General features: G+C 40.6%; 1 protein-coding gene across 1 annotated transcript; it reads right to left on the minus strand.

Annotated features, from left to right (window-relative positions):
• Positions 1-14,109, minus strand: LOC309837425 (zinc finger protein 69 homolog). Its single transcript, XM_082677909.1, has 6 exons — positions 14,037-14,109; positions 12,412-12,905; positions 10,965-11,050; positions 5,152-5,278; positions 4,722-4,817; positions 1-1,347 (listed from the first exon to the last, which is right to left on the minus strand). Exons 2-6 carry the CDS (start codon positions 12,536-12,538, stop codon positions 212-214), a joined length of 1,572 nt encoding a protein of 523 aa, XP_082534035.1. The 5' UTR covers positions 12,539-12,905; positions 14,037-14,109; the 3' UTR covers positions 1-211.
• Positions 14,110-18,592: the final 4,483 nt, after the last annotated feature.

Genomic DNA, 18,592 nt, shown 5'->3' on the forward strand with positions numbered 1-18,592 from the left:
TTTAACTTGAAGGGCCATCTTTTATTCTTGATTAAGTACTTTGTGTGGAGATATTAGTAGACAGTAGTTATCAATGTAATGTTTATTTACACAATGGGCAAAATTAGAAGTTGGCATCATTATGTCAATTCCTCCAATTTAGAGTCCTGAAATTCGAAGCACAGAATCACTGATTTAGACCTGGCTTTTGTTCATGTTGAATAATCTGTTTTTAGGCATTATTCTGGAAGGCATTTCTCCTGTGTATTTCATGGTGTCGAGTAAGTGATGAATTATAGCTGAAGGCTTTTCCACATTCATTACATTCATAAGGTTTTTCTCCTGTGTGATGCCTCTGATGTTTCTTAAAGGATGAATCATGCCTGTAGGCTTTTCCACAGCGGTTGCATTCATACGCTTTCACTCCTGTATGAACAGTTTTATGGTTGCTAAGGTGTATCCTTTGCCTAAAGGCTTTCCCACATTCCTTACATTTGTAGGGTCTCTCCCCAGTATGGATTCTCTGATGATGCGTTAGATAAGCTCTATGACTAAAGGTTTTACAACATGTGGTGCATGCATAGGGCTTCTCCCCAGTATGAATTCTTATATGTTCACTAAGGTGTCTAATCTGTCTAAAGGTTTTCCCACATTCATTGCATGTAAAGGGTTTCTCTCCAGAATGAGTTCTCAAATGTTGGATCAAGCTAATGTTCTGGCTGAAAGCTTTCTGACATTTATCACATACATAGGGTTTCTCACCAGTGTGAGTTCTATGATGTTGATTAAGAGATGAGCGATGTCTGAAGGCTTTACCACATTCTTCACATTCAAAGGGTTTCTCACCAGTATGGATTCTTTGGTGTGTGGTAAGGGATGCACTTTGACTAAAGGCCCTTCCGCATTCCTTACATCTGAAGGGTTTCTCACCAGTATGAATTCTCATGTGTTCGGTAAGGTGAATGGGTTGTTTGAAGACTTTTTCACATATATTACATTCGTAGGTTTTTGTTCTTATGTAACTTGTTGGATGATTAATCAAATCTGATTTGTATTTGTTTCTCTTTCTAGGTGTGTCATATTTATGGTGCCTCTGTTCTATAACAACATTTGAACTCACAATATTTTTGCCAAATTTGTAAGTTTCTTGGCCTCTCTTCTTATGGGTCAAGATGGTTTGTCTCACGTCTCTTCCATGGCTATCCTGGTGGCTTTCTAACTCATGATCATATTTTGAGACTTTTCTCAATGTGGAAAAAATGACATCATCCCTCATGAACCTTTCCATCATCATGCCATGATAGAACTGTTCCTGTAAAACGTCATTCTTTGCAGTTGATGCAGCTGTTTCTGTTTTACTCTTCAAGTCTGAAAGAAATGGAAAAAATGCAAATAACTCATATTCATTATGCTTCAAAAAATCAATTATTATACTGGGTATGGACTAGAGATTTAGATAACAATACATATAAAGTACATGAAGTTCTGAGTATATTTAAATATGGTTAGGCACTCTGGAGAGGTAATGGGAAATTAAGAAACAATGAACCAGGTAAAAGTGTGATTTTATATATAGGGTAAAAATTTGAATATTTTAGTCCTCTTCTTTCTATTAATACTAAATAATGAAATTTCAGGGCTATGTCTTAACAGTGTCTTTTTAATTGATAACTACTTTTGGAAAACATTCTCAGAAAGATAAAAAGATTTCCCTTTTCCCACTCCAGCTAGTTCAAAAATAAGGTTTGAGGGAATTCCCTGGTGGTCCAGTGGTTAGGACTCTGCGCTTTTACTGCCGAGGGCTCGGGTTCAATACCTGGTCAGGGAGCTAAGATCCCACAAGCTGCACGGTGTGGCCAAAAAAGAAAACAAAAAAATTTGAACTAAGGACATTCACAAGAATGTCAAGCTGTCTTTTACTGAAGCTTATATTAATATTTACATATTGTTCTGCTTCCTGTAGTTATTAATCTGTCCCGGGAAGTGTTAATTATACAAAGGAGACTTGTAAGAAACCCAGACTGCTATGTTGCTACTATTGCTATGTTCTATGAAAATATCCTTTCTTTAAAGGATATTTAAAATTCTGTTTTTTTAAATAATTTAGTGCACCATTACTAATACTTCAACTGACAGTTCCATATTCCTGAAAAGTATAACTTCTTGTAGGATTTTTGGTTAACACAGAAGGATCATTTGTACTTCCAAATTCCAAATTCTAAATGAATAGATGCAAAAATAAAGTCTATGTTCTGCAGGCCCCTGATTCTGGTCCTGGATTAGGGAGAAGGAAGACGAGAAGAAGATAGGGGAAGAGAGAACAGGCCATCTATGACTCCTTCCCAATTCTGTATCCAAGCTGAAGCAGGCCCAAGCTAGGGGAGGAGAGAAGATATAACTTTGAAGTTGGGAGTTTTTATTATTATACTGAATTACATATTTCACTAAAAGACAGACTGTTATTATTTAAAGGGACTGGACCACCTATGGGACCTCTCTGAGATTTCATCCAGAGGCAGGGAAAGAACATTCATGGTAGCTATTATTATTATTTTCCTTATTATAAGTTGAAAAAGAGAAAACCCAGGAGAATGTACAAATTATTGGAATTAATAACAGAGTGAAACAAGGTGGCTGGCTAGAAGATCAAAACCGGTTATGTTATTACACACTAGCAAAAAAGAGAAAACATAATTGAAAAAAGTTATACCATTTAAAATAGCAGGGAATTCCCTGGTGGTCCAGTGGTTAGGACTCCGTGCTCTCACTGCCAAGGGCCCGGGTTCAATCCCTGGTTGGGGAACTAAGATCCCACCAGCTGTGCAGGGTGGCCAAAAAAATAAAATGAAATAGCAATAAAATATAAGTTCTTCAGGACGAATCTGACAAAAGATGTTCAATGTGTACAAGACTTTTATGGGGGAAAATCCTTTATTTAAAAAAATTAGGAAATATCAGTAAGTGGAGCAATATACCACATTCCTGGACAGTAGGACTCAATATCATAATATCAATTCCCTCCCAAATTGATCTATAAATTCAATTCTATTCCAATCAAAATACCACCAGAGTACGTGTGTGTGTGTGTGTGTGTGTGTGTGTGTGTGTGTAATTGATGCACTCATTATATAATTCATATGGAAAAGCAAGGGGCTAACAATAGCCAGGACAATTTTGAAGAACAAGATATTAAGTCTCACTATTAAATACAGTAATTAAGACAGCCTGGCATTAGAAACTTAGCAGGTGACAGAGTGGCATTAACTATTCAATAATTGGTTCTTGGACTGATTATCCACATGTAATAAGTTAAACTAGAGCTTCACCTCATACTACATATAAAATAAATTCAGATTTAACCTAAGTATGAAAATCAAAATCTTAAAGATATAAAATAATATATTTTTTCTATAAATCAATAAGGAAAAAAGATAATATAAAAATTCACAAAGGATATAAACAAGTAATTTACAGAAAAGGAATCCTGGATAGATGACCAATAAACATGAAAAATATGCTCCCTCTTATTAGTAATCAGGAAAATGAAAAAAACCAACAAGATATTCACCCACTGAATTTATAAAAATGTGAAACTTTGACAATGCCAAGTGTTGACAAAGATGCTGAGTTCTGGAACCTCTCAAAACCTGCTGATAGGAGTACTAATTGGTGCAACTAGTTTGAAGAACAATTCTGTAAAACCTAGCAAAATGAAGGTGACCCAACAAGTCTGCTTCTATCAAATATCTCAGAGAAACACGAGAAGTTTTACACAAAGTTTTACTCCAGTATCTTTGTAATCCCCAAATTCAGAAACAGTACAAATGTCTATCAACAGGAAAATGGATAAACTGTGCTTTATTAATTCAACAGAAATGAATGAACCAGAACAATATGGATAAATATCAACGGTGTTGAATGAGAAAAGCAAGTGGAAAAGTATATATACCATTTATTTAAAGAATAAGAACATGCAAAACAGCATTATATATTGCTTGGGGGATATACACATGCAATACAAGTATGAAGATACATATACAAATGAAAATATTTAAACTCAGAAGAGTTGGTTGTTTCAAAAGGTAGGAGGAGAATAGCGGGGCTTAAACTCTGTTTTATTTCTTAATCTAGGTGGAAGTTACATAGAAATTTATTATAATGTTCTCTATGCCTTTCTGAATATCTAAAATATTTCATAATAAAAGCAAAGTTTAAGGAGATTGTTAAAAACCATTGGATTTGATGAGAAGGAATCCTGTGGTAATTTCTCTTGCAGGACTTTCCATAAACTAGTTATTACAATAAATAAAGATACTTGAGTTAAAGGGAGAGTGAGAATCAAAGCTAGGATTGTAAGCTGAAAAATTGGTGAAAAGTAGAAATAGAATTCAAGAGAGAAGATTAAAGATTTGTAGAATGCAGTGAGAGTCCTGAAAAGAGACCTGTTTTCTTTGAGGAGAGACCACGTACATCTGACTGCTTAGGGAAGGGAGCTTTCGATTGGCAGACTTCAGGATACTGAAGAAAGAAGGAAAATCAAGTTTAACCTTAATGAAGAGAAGACTTCTTTTCCCTCCAACTTCAGAGACTTTTGCAAGGTTAGGTGAAAGAAAGGGGTGCAAAGGGAGGGGTAAAATCGGGTTCAGTGCATGCCTGTCCATCCTCTCAGCCTTCCCGCAGCCTGGGAAGATGCTGGGCACTCTGGCCTACATATTGAAAGGCACCATCTGCCTTGGTCTCACCTGAACTGGGATCTCCTGGGCCTTCTTTCTCTGTCATCCATGGCGCTTCTCCTTTCTCCAACTGGGAAATCACATTAGGTTTGGAAAGTTGACATCCTACTTATGGAGTGAAAAAAAGGGTATGAATATTTATGCTGAGGTCTAAGAACCATCCCTGGAATGTAGTTCCAATCCTCTGGTATTTAGGGTCTCTGAAAACAGAAAGGGGCACCACAGCATTTTTTTCTGTTCTCACTCTACAAAGTAAAACCGTTCCCCCAAGGGAGGAGATTCAGGTATGTTCTGGCTTGATTTTCAAAGGAATGAGACGTCTATCTCCAACACAGAACCCAAGGCCAGGCTCCAGGGAATCTACAGCATTTAATAATTTAGGAATAGTAACTGTCCTGTAATGGGTAGGTTTCTGGACGTATGTGTAACCCATGCTTACCCACTGAGACCAGGTTCCCATAGTTCTCCAGCATCACCTCCCGGTACAGATTCCGGTGAGCAGGGGCCAGCTGCCCCCACTCCTCCTGGGTGAAGTCCACAGATATGTCCTTGAAGGTCAACAGTTCCTATAATATCAAATATATTCCTTTTCAGTCTGAGACCACCTCCATCAAGATCCAAGATGTTCTTACAGTATTCTAAATTCTGAGAGATTCTAAACTAGTTTTACTGGGAGCCTCCTCTGGATCTGTTTGGTGATTCTCGGAGACTACCATAAGTAATTAAACGTACAGAAGGACAGATGGTCACATATGTCTTAGAAAAAAATTAAGCAGGATAAGGGGAACAGGGAGAGCCACAGTGTAGATGGGGAGGATCGTTCACGTAGGGTGGCTGGGGAAGGCCTTCCTAAAAGGGTGATATTTGAACAGAGACATGAGCTCAGTGAGGAAAAGCCACGTGGAAATCTGAGGGGAGAGCCTTCCAGATGGGGACAAAGGACCTGAGGTGAGAGTGTCCTTGGCTTGTCTGAGGAACAGAAGAGTAGCCAGCATTGCTGGAGGTGGGCTAGTGAAGGGGAATGCAAGGAGATGAGATCAGAGGGGCTGGGGGAGGGAAGAGAGGCTTTTAGCACTTATTGTCACAAAGACCAGTGCACCCCTGCTGAGTTGAAATTCTGGGGCCCTGCTGGAGTTTAATGAAAGATGAACAAAACTGTCTGGGACTGTGGTCTAACCCCTCCCTAGCTCAAATACTGAAGAGGTAAAAAGGATCAGCCCCTCAGCAGTGGTGGCATGGGGCACTGGTAGTTGGGTTAATCAGAAGTGAACTCAATCGAATTAAAGTGTATCTCAGCCAGAGCTCAGCCACAGCTCTAGGAAAAATATGAATAATCAGTCCCTCACCTTAACCACCAGTCAGAGGAAAAGGCTTAGAATCTTCTGTAAATAAATGGAACAAACAAAAGAAATAAACAGACTATATCTATGTTTCTATCTATCCATATATACCTTTATTTGTTAATTGTTTATTTAACAAGAGAAATTATTCCTTAGACCAGATATTCATGTTTCATAGTTCAGGAACACAGGTCAGTGACAAACTTCATGCAACTCAACCCAAAGAAATTCTTTACATTCTAAAATCACTTTGCACTCTGAAAGATACCAGCCTTCCTCATTGCCTCAAAATTTTTCATGGAACCACAATTTCTGTAGAAATCTGCATATGCCTTCTTTCTTGGTTCAGCCAAAGCAATCCTGTAGAAAGCTGCAACCCCCAGGGATACAATGAATGCTCTAACAGTATAAAATAGCAGATGCTTGGCCAGGAGGCCATGCATCTGAGGTTTCGTCAAAGAACTGGAAATCATGGTAGTTATTCACCTCAACACCAACGTCCTTCCAGGCTGATGGAGAAATGGACCTATCTATGCATATTTCATCCTCCACCATTCTTTTATACACAATATCTGAACTACAATAAAAAATTATTAGACATACAAAGAAGGAGGAATATCTGACCTATAATCAAGAAAATAAAAACATAAGAAGCAAACACCTAGGTAACCAAGTCATTAGAATTAGCAGAAAAGAAGTTTAAATAAATTATTAAAATATATGTTGAAGAGGGCTTCCCTGGTGGCACAGTGGTTAAGAACCTGCCTGCCAATTCAGGGGACACGTGTTCGAGCCCTAGTCCAGGAAGATCCCACATGCTGCAGAGCAACTAAGCCCGTGCACCATAACTACTGAAGCTTGCGCACCCTAGAGCCCGTGCTCCACAACAAGAGAAGCCACCACAACGAGAAGCCTGCACACCGCAAGGAAGAGTAGCCTCCACTCCCCGCAACTAGAGAAAGCCTGCACACAGCAATGAAGACCCAACGCAGCCAAAAATAAATAAATAAACTTATTTAAAAAATAAAATATATGTTGAAGAATTTACAATAAAATATGGATAGAATAGGTGAAAACGTGGGGTTAATTGAGGAGAGAGAAATGCTAAAAAAGAACTAAAAGACAATTCTACAAGTGAAAAATACAATATCTGAAAAATCCACTGGATGGGCTTAATAACAGATGGACCCTGATGAAGACAAAATCAGTGAAACTTAACACAGGTCAACAGATAGTATTCAAATGGAAGCACCAAGAGAGAAAAAGAAAAACAAAAAACCAAAAAAAACCTGGGATAATATCAAGTAGTCTAATATACATGTAATTAGAATCTAAGAAGGAGAAGAGAGAATGAGCAGAAAAAAATATTTGAAGAAATAAAGGCTGAAAAATTTCCAAATTTGAATAAAAATTCAACCCACAAATCCAAAAGCCAGCAAACCCTCCATGGGGGGAAAAATTCAGAGAATATCATGTCTATGCACATCATTAAAACTGCTGAAGAGCAAAGATAAAAGGGAAGAACATAAAAGTAGTGAAAAAAAGGTAGGAAAGGAGGAACAAAAAAAAAAGAAAAGTTGGTGTAAAACAAAGGAACAAACAGAAAGACATGTCACATCTGGGGAAAGAATAAGAATAATAGCTGACTTCTCATCTGAAACAATACAAGCCACAAAATCATGGAACATCTTTAAAGTGCTTAAAAGAAAAAACAGTCACCCTAGAATTCTATATTCAGTAAAAGATTCTCAAATAGGAAGACCATATAAAGACATTTTTAGATCACCAAAGCTGTGAGAATTCATCATCAGAACACCCCCGCTACAGGAAATGCTAAATGACATTCTTTAGGCTGAAGGGAAATAATGTCAGTTAGAAACTTGGAACTTGGTGGTGGGATGAATTGGGAGATACTGATTGACATATATACACTGATATGTATAAAATAGACAACTAATAAGAACCTGCTGTATAAAAAATAAATAAAATAAAATTCAAAAGTTCAAAAAAAAAACTTGGAACTAAAGGAAGGAATGAAAAGTGCTTGAATTGGTAAATGTGTGCAAAGATGAAAGGCTCGTTTTTTTTTCCTTTTCTTAATTTCTTATAAGACAATTTACTGTTAAAAGCAAAAATAAGAACAATGTATTATGGGGTGTATAAGATGTAAAGTGAAAAGCATGATGACAATACACAAAGAATGGGAAGAGTAAATGGGAAAATAAGGCTTTCAAATTATATGTGAAACAGTATAGTAATAATTCAACTGTGACATGTGAAAAAGGCATATTGTAATAGCTAGAGCAACCACTAAAAACAAATGAAACAGCTAAAAAAGTCATTAGAGGACATAAAATAGAATACTAAATAAACTGCACAATCCAAAAGAAGGCAGGAGAGGAACAAATAAACAAAAGAATAGATTTGACAAACAGCAAACAAAGAACAAGAATATACACTTAAATCCCACCACATCAATGATTATGTAACTGTAAATGTACTAAGCAAGCACAACCCAGCTATATTTAAGAAGGTCACACTTTAAATATAAAGGCACAAATAAGTTAAAAGTAAAAGAATGAGGGACTTCCCTGGTGGCACAGTGGTTAAGAATCTGCCTGCCAATGCAGGGGACACGGGTTTGATTCCCTGGTCCAGGAAGATCCCACATGCCATGGAGCAACTAAGCCCGTGTGCCACAACTACTGAGCCTGCACTCTAGAGCCCACGAACCACAACTACTGAGCCCGCATGCCACAACTACTGAAGCCCGCGCACCCTAGAGCCCATGCTCCACAACAAGAGAAGCCACCACAATGAGAAGCCCGTGCACCACAATGAAGAGTAGCCCCCACTCGCCACAACTAGAGAAAGCCCAGGCGCAGCAACAAAGACCCAATGCAGCCAAAAATAAATAAATAAATAAAATTTAAAAAAGAAAGTGAAAGAATGAGAAAAAGCTATCCTATACCAACAATAACTAAAAACACTGGAGGAGCTATGTTAAATCAGACAAAGTGGGCTTAGGAAAAAGAATATTATGAGGCATAAAGAAGAGACATTTCGTAATGATAAATGGTCAGTCCATCAAGAAGACAACAATCCTATGTGTTTATGCACCTGATAACAGAATTCAAAATAAATAAAGCAAAGTTGACAGAACTAAAGGGAGATATAGATGAAACTATAATAATTAGAGATTTTAACACTCCTCTCAGTAAATGACGGAACAAGTAGACAAAAATTCATCAAGGATATAGATTTGAACAACCTGTCAACCAACTTAACCTAACTGACATTTGTAGAGCACTATACCTAACCACTGCAGCATATAAATTTTTTTTTTTAGATTCTTTTTTAAAGTAAACTTTTTATTTTGAGATTACAGATTTATTATATAATTTTAATTGTAGATTTACATGCAGTTGTAAGAAATAATGCAGAGACCCCATGTACTCTCTACTGGGGGTAAAACAGAGTTTTAATTGGAAAGGGGCACAAGGGAACATTCTGAGATGGTGGAAATGCTCTATATCTTGATTTGGTTACATGGTATATACATATGTCAAAATAGAACTATGTACTCCCTTAAGTGTATTTTCCTATATGTAAATTACAACTCAATTTTAAGAAATTTAATCTTATCCCAGTGCTAAGAATCCCACCAGTTTTTGACAAATGTCAGTCAGGTGGTAAGAATTCCAGATAAGTGGAATGTAGATATAAGATACCTCTTCAAATAATTAGAATATTATTACTTCTTCCATATTACCAGAAATAACCCTGGAATACATTTCAATCCTAAAAGGTGTTAGCATCTGAATTAACAGAGGAAACTGGGATTGTAAACAGCTAAAAAAAATCACCGAGCAAGTAAATACAGGAGATGAGTTCAAATCCTGTACCATCTAATTTCAGAACCCAAGTTCTCACCTAAAACTCTTCTGTCCTCGAATAACATCTCCTCTTTAACAGTCTTCCTTTCTCATTTATTCTACAGTTTTCCTTCTGTTTCACCTATGCTTCTACCAGGTGGTAAGGACACAGTTTCCACACCCTGTTGTAACTGCCCAGCCTGCCTAATGTGTACGCTCTGTGGCCTGACCATTTCTTCTCTTCTCACGTCTTTGGCTGCAGTTTGACCTCTGCTCCAGACACTATTCTAAGGGCCACCTCATGAAGTGATAGATGTACCTCACTAAAAATGTCAAAACTTTATTCTCACTAAGTTTGTTTTTGAGTATGAAATACTCATAAAAATTGAGGTTTATCGGACTTCCCTGGTGGTGCAGTGGTTAAGAATCCGCTTGCCAATGCAGGGGACATGGCTTCCATCCCTGGTTCGGAAAGATCCCACATGTCGCGGAGCAACTAAGCCTGTGCACCACAACTACTGAGCCTGCGCTCTAGAGCCCACAAGCCACAACTGCTGAGCCCACAAGCCACAACTACTGAAGCCCACGTGCCTAAAGCCCGTGCTCCGCAACAAGAGAAGCCACCGCAATAAGCCTGCACACTGCAACGAAGAGTAGCCCCCGCTCGCCCCAACTAGAGAAAGCCCACATGCAGCAACAAAGACCCAACGCAGCCAAAAATAAATAAATAAATTATTTTTAAAAAATTGAGGTTTATCTTAGGTCCCAAGTTTTTAGGGGCTAGAATTTATATCACTCATTTCGCTTTCTCTACAAAAATTCGCACAACGTTAGATCTAGACGTTGGTTAGAAACAAGCGTTTTCTATGAGTAAGGAAACTGCTGTCACTGCGGCCCAGTTTTCTGTAAAAGACTAATTTGCACTGAGTTCCTGGGTGAAATTAGCCTCAATATACCCCAACTCCCCAGAAAAGGGCAAGTTATAATCTTAAAAACCAAAAAGCATGTCAAGAAAGTGACAGGAAACTTCAACCCACTTGGGAGTCTGTTGTCCGGGTCCCGGGAGTCACTTCATCCTTTAAACTTTCTCCCTGGGTCTCATCAGCATCCTGAGACAGCAGAGCTGAGGAAGGAAAAGAGCCAGAAAGTTTGCATCTCCCCAAACCCCCCAAATAGAAAAACTGCCTGTAGATCTGCTGAATATGGCCCCCCTCTCAAAACATTCACAGAGGGACATTCAGAGCAACTCAAGAGCAGACTGGAGCCTCCTTAATGAGGAGGATCTGCAGGGCATTGCTTTGGGCATTAATGCTTTCCAATGGCCAGCGCTGGTACAAAAGCACAGACCTACCAGGCCACTCCTTTGTTCAAAGGTTTCCGACAAGAAAGAAAAATACAAACACCTCCCATGGACTTCAAGGCACTCTATAATCTGCCTGAAGCACATTTCCCCAGCATTAGTTTCCTCTAACCACCATCCTTTATCTGTGGGACACATACACTGACCACATTCTTAACCCTTAGTTAGACTAGAATAGTCTCCATTCTCTGAACCACTCTTCAAGGTACCCACTTTTGTATCTTTTCCTCAATTCTTCCGTAAAAAAAGCTTAGACATCTTTTAAGGCCCGATTCAATGCTACCTGCTTTGTGAAATTTTCTCTGATAAGTACAATCAGAAGAATGTTTCCTGTCTCTTGTCTTCCAAAAGAATTTTACCATAGAATGTATTTAGGCTACTTTCTATTCTTTTGACCTGAGTATGTGTCTATCTCCATCAATTAATAATTAGCATTAGAGATCATTATTCATTTTTCCATCCATCAAGATGCTTAGCAAAGTCCCCTGCCTGACAGAGTTAGAATATAACAAATACAAGCTGGATTTGAAGTGTTATAGGTATGAACTAAGAGACCACATGAGACATACAAATTCCTCTGTCCACCCATCTATTCTGACCCAACCACCAAATACTGTGTAATCTTGGTTATGTTTCCCAATGAACTCATATATTTCAAGGTAAAATGAGAGTAACTAAGCATGTCATTCCTTCTTCCTGGCAGGAGATGAAAAGAAAGAAAAAAATATTGGTTTGGGGTTAAAATCATTGAAACTTGTGAAGGAAAACCACTGGAGGGCTTAAGAAAGTAGAAACCTTTGACCCCAATGTCTGTGAGTCACACTTACACACTTGGGAGCCGCTGGTGGGGAACACCCTGAATTCTGTCTTCCTGTCCTGTTCATTCGAGGACATGAGATGGGAGCAGCATGGCACACGTGTTGCAAAGATCCAGTGCCCAGAGCCCAACATTTCCTCTCACAGCTATCCCTTTCCCCAAAGCCATAAGCATGAGCCCCAAGGACCTCCTTTCCTCCAATTTTCTCCCCTAGAGACACCTCAATGATGTGTGTACCTATCTTTCTGCAAGCAAACTGAGACCCCTTCCTCTACCTCCATCCCCTCCCTCCATCAGCCTCTCTCACCTTCTCCTTCAAACATCTTGGTCACGTCCTCCCACAGGGGCGCCCCTTCCTTGGCCTTCCGTGGATGGTGCAACTTCACCCAGGTGCTGGCCTCAGTGGGCAGGGTAATCAGGAGCTGCTGCAGCATGATGATGCCACCCGACTGGCCTTGTCCACTTCTGGGGAGGACACTGCCAGAGCCTCTGCTGAGACGCCTCACAGTTGTATGGTCCTCCTCTGATCACAATCTCCTGCCCTCAGGACTTTGGCCTGAGGACTTTGGTCCCTGCGGCACCAGAACCTGGGGGCTCCTAGAGGCTAATGTGGCTTTAACAGCCCTGAAAAAGTGACTCCTTTCTGAAATTAAGTACTGCCTGCTTAGGAGGCGGCCGGTTGAGTAGGTCTGAGTACATGCCTCTTCATATTCTTCTAGAGTAGCAAAAGGCAGGAGAGGAGGGACCCAGAAAACTGATCATACAGCTAGAACTCCAGAACTTGCGGAAATATATTTAAAACTGCAAAAGATCCAAAAACAAAGATGTGGCATCAGTGTGGAAGTAAGTATAATTGGTGCTTTGGATGCGGCTTTAATTTCCAGTTCTATACACACTTTCATAAACAGCCAGTGACACACAAACACCAAGGATACACAAACATACACAGTCCCTGCCTTGACTTCCTTCCTGGTAAGCTGCATGCATCTTCTGCCTGGATACAGACGTGGGAGTTAAGAGGGCAAGTTTAGAAACCAGACAGCCTGGGTTAGAATCCTGACACTTGCACTTCAAAGCTCTAAGACACTTCAATTCTCTGAGCTTCAGTCTCATCATCTAGAAAATGCAGATAATAAATGTACTTCATAGGGCTGTAACCATGTTGGGAATACAGTGCCTTCATAGACTTTATTAGAAACCTTTTGCTTTAATGTTGCAATCACAGCATTACCTTTTAAAATTATTTTTTAAAAACAATTACAGATCTGAATTTAAACTTCAAGTATCTCAACTGATGGAATAATCACATAGCTGTGTTTTCACACGGGCAAGTAGTGACAGACACATCACCACCCACGTGGATGCCCAGAAGCTGGCAAGTCCTTTTACTCTGGGTTAAGATACAACCTGCTTTCAGAAATGTTCAACTGGGGGAGAGGGGTATGTCTTCAAACGGAGGAAATATAGTACTTTGAATATAATGAGGACTACTGCATAACCGTTTGTAGCAGGAAAATTTGGAAACAGCCCAAATTCATCATCTCATCGAAACCCCTGGCATCTGGACATGTGCCTCCACAGCGACCAGGTCCAGTGTATCCCGGCCCCAAGAACAGTCCTAGTCCTAGTTCCCTGGAAAGGGAGCTGGCCTAACTTTTTGGAGTTTGTGGGGCAGGCTTCTTCTTGTTTTCAGCCGTGACTGATGCAGAGAAAGGAGCAGCATCCTATGGATAGGAGCATGTGGAAAATATCCAAACCCTGATTAAATAGAAAGTAAAATAGCTTGTTACCAAAGTGAGGAAACTTTCGAATCTTATGAAATGGTTAAAAACAGAGAAGCTTCATTTCGAGATGCCCCTTCTCACTGCTCCCAGACGTGCCTCCCTCGGACTTAGAGACTTGCAGACACAGGCAGCTTAGCTTCCTACTCACCAGACCGGCCTTGGACGCTGGCAGGACGAGAGATGGGGGCGTGAGAGAGACCGTTCTTGAGGCTTTCAGCTCCAGAGGGTGTCTCTTTAGAGAAGGGCCGTGGGTGACGGATTTTGTTCTTTCCCGGCCTTTTATAGACAGACCACATCCCCACCCAACACAATGATTCTTTTAAAAACGCCCAACGTTCACGCAGGCTTCCTTCGGAAGCTCAGAGGACTATCGGCCTCCGGACGGGACCGGGGAATCTTTTCCAAATTCCCAAGAGGCGGCCTAGGGCGGGTGCTGCGGCACCAGATGAACCCACCGCCCCTCCAAGGTATCCTTTCCCGGCCGCACCCCCGGGAGCGGGGCTTTGGGGGCCACAATGCGAGGGGTGCCCAGAACCGGCTTCCCGCAGACCCGGGCGAGGATACAGCTCGCCGGCCGCTGCTTTGATGCCGGCCCGGTGGCAGCAGCCAGGCCCACCGGCGCCCAGCCTCCTGGGCCGCAGCCCGGGTGTCCCGGCGCCTCCACCCTCCCGGCGCGCCGTGGCCTTTGCCCGTGTCCCGGTCGCTCTCGCCCGGGCCCTGGCGGGTTCGGGGTGCGGCCCCAGATGCTGCGGTGCAGCCACAAACCCCGGCGCCCGCCCTTCTTCCGGCGGCTCAGCACGCCTGGCAGCCCGCTCCGCCCACGGGGAGCCGCGAGGGCCCCGCCCTCTCCAGGGAGGCAGGCGCTCCGGAAAACCCGGAACCCAGACTGCGCCGGACTCCCCCGCGGCACGCGTGTCCCCAGGGCTGCCAGACCCTGGTCAGCGGCCACCCAGGCGGACCGCCTGCGTTTCCTGACTGTGGTCCCAAGAGACTAGGTGGCCCGCCCAGCTCTTCTGGTGGGGAAGCCCTTTCTCTGTCGTTCATTCGTTCATTTATTCAACTATCTTCTGAGTGCCTATATCTGCCACACATTGTTACAGTCTCTGGGGAGATACCAGTTATCAAAACGCAGTCCCTGCTTTCTTGGATCTTAATTCTGGCAAAATTAAATAGGTAATAATAATGTAGAAAGGGAATATCGCCTGCCAGTCCAGTAAACAGCAAATTGCCTGCCATCAAGCCATCAGCCACTGCAGCCCTCCACTGAGGGGAATTCAGGATGGGGACAAACAGGAAACACTCTGCACTCTGGATACTGGCCCTAGATAGTTAAGATGCGTATCTAAGGAATAATTTCAATGAGCCCAGACTCTTGCATCTTCCCATAGACAGGAAAGCACTAAAATCATTAAGAGTTTTTGAGATGTCCGTAGATTAACAGTAATCTTTTTAATGTTTGACTACATGTCTTTCTTCAGCAAAAAATCCTATGTATCCTGGCTCCTCCCTTACCTCTTCAAAGCAGTTCCTCAGAGCTATCTGAAAGGCTGTCTCCCAGGCTATAGTCCTCAGCAAGTTCCCCAAATGAAACTTAACATGCAACTTTTAGGTTGTGCACTTTTCTTCAGCCCACAATAAATAGAAAAATAAAGAGATAATCCCCCAAGTGATGGTAAGGGCTATGAAGAAAAAGGAGGCAGCGTGTGGAGAGGGGGATAGGCGATGACTGGAGTTCCTCTTTCTGGTAACAGTGGGCTAGCGTCTTTATATCAACCCCCCTCAGGAAACGACAAATTAAAAAATAAAACTCTGGAATACATGCAGAGTATATGAAGTTCTTAAAGGAATGTATTAATTTGCTAGGGCTGCTACAACAAAATACCACAGACTAGGTGGCTTAAATAACAGAAATTTATTTTCTCACAGTTTTGAAGGCTAAAAGCCCAGGATCCAGGTCTCAGCAGGACTGGTTTCTCCTGAGGCCATTCTGCTTGGCTTACAAATGGCTCCCTTCTCCCTATGACCTCATATGGTCTTTCCTCTGTGTGCTTTCATGCCCCTAGTGTCTCTCTATGTGTCCAATTTTCTTCTTCTTTTTATAAGGACACTTCTTAAAATCTCCTCATATGAAGATTGGATTGGATTAGAGTATACCCCAATGCCTCATTTTAAATTAATCACCTCTTTAAAGTGACCAAGCTTAAACACTTGAATATGTGATTAAATACAGTCACATTCTGAAGTACTGGGGGTTAGGATTCCAACATCTGAATTTTAGGGGGATGCTATTCAGCCCATAGCAAGCTGTCTAAGAGATGTCATGATATTAGGGAATTGCCAGACCAAAAGCTGGAAAGCCAGGATCCTGGGACATGATATGACTTGGAAGATGCCTTTGCTGAGGGTATTTACCTAACTGGAAAATTATAATTTTTCACTTCAGAGAAGAAAAAGTAAATAAAATACAGTGTGTGGGGAGTGAAACAGAAGACCCTCTGTATAATAACTGGGACCCCAAAGGGCTATACACTCAGGAGAAGAATGAATTGGAAGTGGAACAGCTTCAGGGGAATTTACAGGCTAGTGTCAAATTGCCTGTCCAAGTCTTGATTTTGGTTTAAGGTGGGCTCTAACTGAGATGCTATCAGATGCCTGGCAAAAACAAATACAAATCCTCTCTGGAGGAAAGCATTATAATTATAGGCCTTAGATTGTTCCTACATGTAAGTTTTTGTAGAAATGGTGAGTACAGAGTTAAAGATAAGCCGGTACACAGGGAAACTAGACTCCTAGTGAGTATTTCAGCAGAAACACAAACAACAGAAATAGACCTACAAAGACAACTAACTGCTTTTGGAATTACCAGATGCAAAGTATAAAACAATTTATGTTTTCTTTGTTTAAAGAAATAAAAGATAACTCAGACAGTTTTGGCAGATACCTGGAAACTATAAAAAGTGATATAACATATTTTTTAAAAACTAAATAGAAACTCTATGACAAAGAAATACAGTAACAAAACTAAGAATTCATTGAATGCATATAATGGCAGATTAGACATAGATGAATAGAGAATAAATGAAATGGAATGTAGGTCAGAAGAGATTATCTAGAATGAAGCATTAAGAAACAAAAGGATGAAATATATAGAAGAGAGAATAAGAGACAGATGTTACAGTGAAAAGATCTAGCATAAGTTTAAGAGGAGAAACAGAGACAGTATTTGAAGAGATAATGGCTAAATATTTTTTAATACCTGTGAAAGCAAACAGATCACAGATTTAAGAAGCCAAATAACTCTCTAATGAGTTAAATAAAGAGAAATCTACACCTAGACACATCATAGTGAAACTGAAAAAAACTAAAGACAAACAGAAAATCTTAGAAGTGTCTGTGGTAGTTTTAAAATATGCCCGGGCTTCCCTGGTGGCGCAGTGGTTGAGAGTCTGCCTGCCGATGCAGGGGACACGGGTTCGTGCCCCGGTTCGGGAGGATCCCACATGCCGCGGAGCGGCTGGGCCCGTGAGCCATGGCCGCTGAGCCTGCGCGTCCGGAGCCTGTGCTCCGCAACGGGAGAGGCCACAGCAGTGAGAGGCCCACAGCAGTGAGAGGCCCGCAAAAAAAAAAAAAAAAAATATGCCCATTCCTTCCTCCCTCTCCCCTTGAATGTGAGTCAGACTAACTTCTAAAGAATAAAATGTGGGATTCCCTGGCAGTCCAGTGATTAAGACTCCATGCTTCCACTGCAGGGGGCGTGGGTTAGATCCCTGGTCTTGGAACTAAGATCCCACATGCCATGCAGAGTGGCAAAAAAAAAAAAAAAAAAAAGAGTGGAATGTGGTGGAAGTGACAGTATGTGATTTCAGATTGCCACTTCTGCTTTGCACACTCTTTGATTGCTTGCTCTGAGGAACTTGCCAGCCATTTGAGTTAGCTATCTTGGAAGTGTATCCTTTAGCCCCAACCAAGCCTTCGGATGACTCCAATCTCAGCTGACATCTTACTGCAACTTCATATTGACTGAATTCTGAGCCAGAATCTCCCAACTAAGCAGCCTCTGAATTACTGACTCATTAAAAAATGTGAGATTAAAAAATGTTTATTTTTTTAAGCCATTAAGTTTTGGAGTTACTTATTATGCAGATATTCCTAATTAATACAGTGGCAAATTTTGATAACTAGCACAAGCAGCATTGTGACAGCTAACTTATCATCTGTGATAATGGAAGCCAGAAGACAGTGGGATGAAATCTTCAGTGTGTTGTAAGGAAATAATTGACAACACAGAATTCAATGCAGAATTTTAAAAAAATCTTTCAAGAATAAAGGAGAAATAAAGACATTTTCAGACCAAAAAAATGAGAGAGTTTGCCACCAACAGACTACATTAAAGAAAATTTTCAAGGCTGAACTTTAGGCAGAAAGAAAATGATTCCAGACAAAAGGACAAAAATGTAAAAAGGAACAAAGAAAAAAAATATGTGACTATAAAGGAGCATTAATGATGTAGAGTAAAAATCTTAATAATTTGTGAGGTTAAAAAAATAGATTTGGAGATACAGGGATATATGTATATGTATATGTATAGCTGATTCACTTTGTTATAAAGCAGAAACTAACACACCATTGTAAAGCAATTATACTCCAGTAAAGATGTTTAAAGAAAAAGATTTAATATCCAAAAACAATGGCATAGAGATTGGG

This window comes from Grampus griseus, assembly GCF_964374135.1.
Source record: "Grampus griseus genome assembly, chromosome: 1".
Classification (NCBI taxonomy): Eukaryota; Metazoa; Chordata; class Mammalia; order Artiodactyla; family Delphinidae; genus Grampus; species Grampus griseus.